The 7,762-nt window shown below is 33.0% G+C and overlaps 1 protein-coding gene across 1 annotated transcript; it reads right to left on the reverse strand.

The window, feature by feature from the left end:
* Positions 1–3,932: 3,932 nt before the first annotated feature.
* LOC136980137 (sesquipedalian-1-like) lies at positions 3,933–7,161 on the reverse strand. The gene is made up of 2 exons (XM_067276173.1): positions 7,067–7,161; positions 3,933–6,013 (listed from the first exon to the last, which is right to left on the reverse strand). The coding sequence occupies exon 2, from the start codon at positions 6,002–6,004 to the stop codon at positions 5,219–5,221; it is 786 nt and encodes a 261-aa protein (XP_067132274.1). The 5' UTR covers positions 6,005–6,013; positions 7,067–7,161; the 3' UTR covers positions 3,933–5,218.
* Between the last annotated feature and the right edge of the window lie 601 nt (positions 7,162–7,762).

A 7,762-nucleotide genomic window follows, 5' to 3' on the forward strand; every position in this document is an offset into this window, starting at 1 on the left:
AACACGTGCGAACAGTAATTTTTATAATTCGATATAGTAGCGCGTTTATAGCTTTGTGGGGCCCAGGCAAATTTGAATTAAGGGGCCCCATGTAGTTTTGACTTAAGACGTTTTTCTTGGGGAATATTCTGATAAAAGATTGGTTTGGGGTCCCGAGCAATTGTTCTTTTCGCTCATAGGATAATGCGCCATTGATTCGCTGAGTCAAAAATGGCGTTGCTACAGAACGATTTACAGTATAAGATTTTTTCCTTTTTATGATCACAGCACCGAAGCTTTGTGACAAGTAACGGAATTTTTAAGCAGTACGATATCCTACTATTAATCTATGGTGTTTAATCGTGCAATTGTCATGAAGTCGAATTCCTTTGGAAATCATGGAACCGTCGTCGAGGTCTCGCCCTCCTCCGTGGATTTTTTGTTTGTCGGAGAACCCGTACGGAAAAAATTGTAATGGCAACTTTTTCAAATACAAGCATTGCCGATATTCGGAATTTTGTTAAAATTCTTTTTAAAGTAGACATTCTACCGCGCACATAATACAGCTGGATGGACTAAATTATATCGGTGATGGAAAATTGTTAGAATGGGAACTCAACGGGTACACTTAAGATTCTATTAAGAAGATTGCTTGCAAAAACAAACGAGCGATTCTTCATATTTCTTGGGAGGAAAGATCGAATAAGATTTCTTCAGTAACAGTGAAATCTTCCAATGGCTTTTACCAAATTCAAATTTTTGTGGAATATGGATTCAAAAGGTATACACTCAATTCTTAATTATTAGACTATAGCAATGGTCGATTACAAATCACTGAAAGAAAATTCATGGAAGTGTTCTCGGACGTTTCTCGTTCTCAGCTGTTTGGTCAATCTGCTGCAAATTATTTTTGCTTAACTCGGACTCTGAGGAAAACATCCACCCCTCGTTATTAACTCCTAAACCCGTTGTCCGATCTGCACCAAATTTTTCATACTTATTCACCGGGATTCCGAGAAAGATATAGACTTTCGTGAAATCCGGACATCTCATTCTTCCCGATTTGATCTCCTTGACACTTCGTGATAAACTTGCCAACGGTACGCTAAAATAACCAAACTTTTGGTATGGTTTTCATTTAAACGTTTACCTTTCTTACTTTTGGCCGGGCAATGCCGGATGTGAGGTTCGCCGATTGGGTGGAAAGATGTCACGACAATCGAGTGGTCAACACCGTCCTGTGGGAGTGGAAAGGCTCACTGAGGCAGGTTTTCCATCTTAAACCGTTTATTAAATATAAAAATGGCGCTTACAACTACTATTAAAATTCGGCGTAAGGCCTATCCGAAGGGTGAACCAGTTCGTGCAAAAAGTTCAATTGATTGATCCGACGATCGATTTCTCTTCCGGCGAAGGTGATGTGGAGAGCGTCGGCCCTGGGGCGCACAGCACAACTTGAAGGGATGATTTTTCGTCGACGGGAAGTACCTGGGCGAAACTTGCCGGGAGCGGATGTCGAAGACAAGTCCCGAAACGTCGTCAAAGCTTTCGTCGCTGAATAGCAGCAAAACTCCAGGAGCGGAGCACTCTGAACTAAGAACTTTGAATGTCCTTGAAACTCGCGGTTTAAAAGTTTTTCATCCAAAGTCGCCTCACCATTGGTCTCTCGTCGTCACCTGGTGACAATTCGAAACCCGGTGGAGGGCGCGGGAGAGGTCAATGTCGCGACTTTTTTTTTTTAAACTCTTTCCGCCCAGTGGGCACTAAGAGGGCCTCTTATAGCAAGCTTTTCTATTGTTTGGAAGTTTTTTGTAAACTATTTATTGTTCAATCGAGGCATTCAATTCCTCCTATTCGCGTCTGAAAAGATCTTTAATTTCTCGATTGATACCCCACATTCGGACCTCCCAGTCGACCCCGTTCGGGTCCTCACACGAACATATCTACTAGTTTCTAACAAAACACATAATTACTGAAAATAATTGAGCGCGTTTCCTAGTAAAGCGACATTAATTAATACAGCTGGATAAGCAACCTAATGACGTAGTCCGTTTCAAATGAACGGACTATGTCATTGGTTTGCTTATCCAGTTGTATTAATATCTACGAGCTGTTGCTTAGAGAACATGTGTACAGTACATTCATAACAGGTTTTGTAATTCGATAGTACTTGTATTGTCGGGCCCCGTCCCTTACCAAAGATCAGATTTGGGAAAAAATGAAGAGAAAAATTTTGGCGATGCTGAAGACTACAGTTTATTTTGAGATACTGAGGGATAAAATAAACTTTTCGAAAAGCTGAAGAGACCCGGCCACCCCATTGTGGGCCTGGCCAAACCCATAAAAGCTTGCTAAAAGATGCCCTCTTAGTGACCACAGGGCTGAGAGTACAAAAAATTGGGAGGCTCGGGGCACAATTTCTTGCATAGGGATTTTGTGGCTACTCTATACTTTTTTAAAAAATAAAACTTCAACTAGTATAGGCAGAATAAAAACTCCAACTCAAGATTTGACATAGGAAATGGTTTAATTTTTACAATATTTCCAAATGCTATAACTTTAACTGCTCATAATTTAGACTATTTTAATATATATAATTTCAAGTAACTTATCTTGTAATATATTGAAAATGTTTTTGAATTAATTTTTTAATGATAACTCACTTCAAAGATACCAGAATAGTAATGGATATTGTTACGTAATTAATTTCATTATATATTCAGCTATAGTTAGTAATTAAAATGTTCTTAAATGTTCAGAATCATAAAATTTGATTTTCTAACTTTCTATTTTGTATTGTGTAAATATGAGTGAGAGAGAAATGAAGATAAATTGTAGTTTTCACTTAAACTATTGTTGATTATAAAATATTCCTTTGAGAATTTTCAGAGAAATATCACATCTACTTTCATCTCGTCTATTCTCAATGAGATTTTTGGTTTTTTTTTATATATACCGTATTTTATGGATTATAAGACGCACCCGAATTTTGGAGGCAATTTTTCGAAGAAAAAAGTGCGTCTCATAGTCGTAAAATACGGTATATAATGTTCTTGTAGAAAGTGAGAAAATTGTTTTGTAATTTTCATAAGTTAGTTCATAATTGTCTGCATTAAAGTTAAACTGATCTAAAATTATTCAAACATTCACTGTATTATAGGATCTTTTTGTTTTGTATCAATTATAATCTACATTAATTTGTACATAGCTGGATATGAGATTCTAATTTTATTCATCAATAATTATTTTTTTCAACATTACTGTATAGTATTGTTGAAAAACTTGTTTTATGGTTTTAAAATCAACATATATACATGTGCATGTGTGTTTATACATACATCTAATATTAAAATTTAAATTCTGTTTGAGATTTGAAATGCATATTTATTAAGACATTTCTAAAAGGAAATGTTTTAAGTTCAAATTTTGTAGAACACACAAATATGTCGAGTTTGTTAATTAACTAACAGAGATCTAATTATATTGCATATGTATCCATGGTGTTACATAATGCACGTATATCCTTGACTCGGTGGTTTTAGTCTCTCTTTTTGTTTACACATTTGATACAGGACAAAGTTTAGGATTGTAGCCAGTACCGATTTTAAATACTGAATCGAGACTGCACATGGTTACCTATGTGTAAAGCTACTATTTCCTTGACTACTTGAACTAATGAGTTATATACTATTTTGGAAACAGCATAAAATAGTCCACCACAGTTAATAATGTTAATAAACTAAAAATATAAATTTAATACTGTACAAAAATAAAATGTGTTTTGTAAATAAGTAAATGTTATCACAGAGAGACTAAATATTTATAGTATAATAAAACTGGATCAGAAAAGTTTTAATACAGTTTTAAGACACTTTTGTTAATTATAAAGTTAATATTACTGAAGTAAAATAACATATTTTTCGGCAGTAAATAAAAAATACAACACATGGATGTTGTTATTATTAATACTTTAATTTCTTTAAATTTTACATTCACAGAATGACAAATATAAATGGCACATTTATGTTAGTATATATTTCAGTCAAAAATCATGTTTAAAAACTTTTTAAGATTCAAAACCTGTATATAAAATGAATATTTAAACCTGTACTCTAGTGAATTTTAGGTACATTAAAAAGTATGAGTATCGTTCGAACAAAATGAAATCTTTGAATATAATGATAACTATAATACTTATAAAAACTTATGGAATGATTTGTAAACACCCATCTGCACACTTTGACTAGAAAAAACTTTAGAAAAGTGTTACATAAAATTAAACATTTTAAAATATTCTATTCTTTACCATGATAATCCAAACTGATGCTGAATAAACAAAAAACATAATCTCTAATTTAAAAAATTTTTTCAAAAGACTCCATAAGAAATTTAAACAGTAAACATTTTTGTAAATATATAAATAATTAGAAATTCTTCTATTTTGAGACATCATTTCCAAGACTAACTACTTTGTGGATTTGTATTTCTTCTTCAAAAATTCCGAATACAAATATCTAAAGTCGAAAAAGTTTGATAGTTTCTTCCTTGGCTTTTTTAAAACAATGTTCATATTTTATCTGATTTATAAAATTCAAAAAGTTTAATGTTATACATAAATTAGGAATTATAGATTTTTCTGTGGTATTTTATTAATTATACACATATCATTTAAGACTCTGAATATTTAACATATATAGAATACTTTTCAACAACAAAATTTTAAATGTACAGAATACAAAACATGTAAGTGCATATTTCACTATATTACAACTAGCATATAGCTAATATACAAAATACAAAATAATAAGCTTTCGTTAATCAATACAAATTTATTAACAGCTTAACCCGTGATTATTAAGCACGTGTGTATATACGTGTATATTTTTCACGTGGCGAACAACGAAAGAATTTGAATTGACGATGTATAAGCAACCGTAAAAACACCGATCAAACTGTTAAAACACGCACTACTTAATTGAAGCTTACTATTTTGTGCTTAAATTATCCCATTATTATTAGTTTCTTGAGCTACAACAAAATGACTGACCATATCTTAGAAATTTTTTAAAAAGGATTATAACAATTTCTTTTAGATAATCATATTGTATATCATAATATATATTCAAAGAAATATTTGAACAATAAATATTTTGCATAATAAATATACATTTAAGACAATTAACCAATCAAACAGCCAATATACATCAGGAAATTTGTAATCGTGGAACACATATTTTAACTACTTTAAATGTGTAAGTATATTGTTATCTTTAAAAGAATTTTCAAATCTACGTTCCCTTCTTATATCTTCAAACAGTCTACGAAATGTTTGGCCGTAATATTCGTGTAGCTGCTTGAACGAATACCTCTGACTTCTTGTCGTGTTTCCGACGTTCAACGTGACCTCGGCATTAGGAATTAAATCCGAAGAAATATCGATTAATTCCGCCGTACCGTCGCCGTAATTATTTCTGTCGACCTTCCACTTATCGAAGGGATTGAAACGAGATTTTGTCGTCTGGCCTTGGTTGTATAGACAACTATCCGAACGATTCATCGGCAGGCCCAAAGCACCCATCTTTAATTTTTGAGACTGGCCAGCTTTTATGAATTTTTCGGCTTCGCTAATTTCGTCTAGCTGCCTCTGTAACTCGGACACCATCAATTTCATGTAATCGTAGCTAGCACAAGAAAGAACTTTCATCCATCCCTCCATATCTTCCTGATTCTCCGCACAAAGGACGTAAACTCTATTTCCATTTCCGTGAAAAACGATCTTAAATGCAAAGTATTCTTCATTTTCGGCCAATTCGATCGTGCATCCTTCTAAAATAATGACACCAATCGGTTCTTTATCACCTTTCCTCTCAAAATAAAAAAGTAAATTGCCTTTCAACACAAACCATCTCTTCTGAAAATTTTTATTCACTTCGCCTTTTTTTCCTAATAATCCTTCCCTGTCGATCGGAGTTTTAGACGTTGCAAAACTTATCAAATTTCTCTCATTAATTCTCATAGTGGTCATTTAATAAATCTGCAACAAGAGTATTTATTACATTCTAAAATATCCCAATTTCATTTATATACTCTCAATAGGTAAAAGTTAATTTTAGGTAATTTGTGTTTACAATAGAACCCTGTTAAGTGGCTTTTGAAGGGACTTCTCTGAAAAATCTTAAGACAACGGGAAAACCTCTTATGCAGGAATTATAAAAGAAGATAAAAGATTAATTATCTGTTTAATCAATTTTATTTCAGTATCAAGGTAATATAACATACCATACCGTAATGTAGCAGATAAGTAAGACGTACTGACCGGTGTCAACAATTAACAGACAGTACCAGATAGGGAGTACAGTCAAAACGGTAAGATCCCAGCTAATTTAGCAACCACCTTAGGCATGCAGATGTTTGACGTACAATACGGCAAACATCTGGGGTAACTTAAGGCAAGGAAAAAGATGACAATCCGTCTCCAACGGAAACTTCTTAAGCAGTTAAAATATTGTCGACGAGACCAATATTTTGGGATTTCTTATACAAGAAAATGTGTCACACAGGAAATTTTAACACACCTCCTACGGTGTAAATGCCAGGGTCGGAGATATCGAACTTCTTATGCAGGAAAATCTCTCGGGCAGGAACTTCTTTAACGGGTTCTACCATATATAAATATACACGGGTACAACCGAAACTCCGAAGGAGGCGGTTGGAACCTTATAAGCTGTAGACATGCCCATAGGTGTAGGGGGATCTAAAATTTGGGGGGAGTCCAAATCCCTCATTCAGAACTACAATTTTACCAACACATGTATATATTAATGCGAATTGCCTAGAATTGCTTCTACCAAGTGTACTTGAATACTTATAAATAATAAAGTATTAAAATAAGTTAATAGAAAGCATAAAAGGTGTTTTTAAAACTTAAAAACCCAATCAAATTGTAAAATTTGAATAATAAAATCCCAACTCCCAATCTCGTCTCTTTCGTTTTATATATTACAGGATATTAACGCCCCGTTACTTTAATTTAGTTTACTTGATAAGTTTATATTAATGTAAATACATCAGTAAAAACTATGCTTACTTCTAATAGGCCTTAATTAATAAATTAGTCGAGACTGACGTAACGTATAGCACCATACAAACAATAACAACATTCGTCAGGGAACCATTTTGAAATAGCAATCCCGCACTTTTCCGAATGTCAAAAAATCCCTAATATTAAAAAGAAATTACAGTGAAATAATTTTAAAATTAATATTAAATATAAAGAAAAGATAAACGAAAATATCAATTTTTATAATTATCATTTTTAATGTATCGTTATAATATATGACGAATATGTTATTTTAACTGGCATAAAATTGTTTTTGGATGGATTTCGATTTATTTTAGTTTAGTTAGATTTATTTTACCGTAAATAAATTGTAATTTTTGAATATACGAAATGTATTTATTAATTAAAATCTGCCAATCAGAAGAGGGATTAGAAAGAGTAGGAGCGAGATATAGTCCTTGTTTCGCCCCTACTCTTTCTAATCCCTCTTCTGATTGGCAGATACTACAGTATATAGTCCTGGGACGTGAAGCGTACGTGTCAGCTTGCAAATTAAATCAAATTATACGTACGCTTCACGTTTGAATCCTTGTCCCGCGGTTTTTATACATTAGAAATGATTGGAATAAGCGTATTATATTTTGAATGCCTTTCCAACGGTGGCTGTATGTAGCAGACAAGCTAATTAAGCAAACCAATAGCGTAGTCCGTTTCATATATAAT

This window comes from Centruroides vittatus, unplaced genomic scaffold (assembly GCF_030686945.1).
Source record: "Centruroides vittatus isolate TY-2023 unplaced genomic scaffold, ASM3068694v2 contig_680, whole genome shotgun sequence".
NCBI classification, from domain to species: domain Eukaryota; kingdom Metazoa; phylum Arthropoda; class Arachnida; order Scorpiones; family Buthidae; genus Centruroides; species Centruroides vittatus.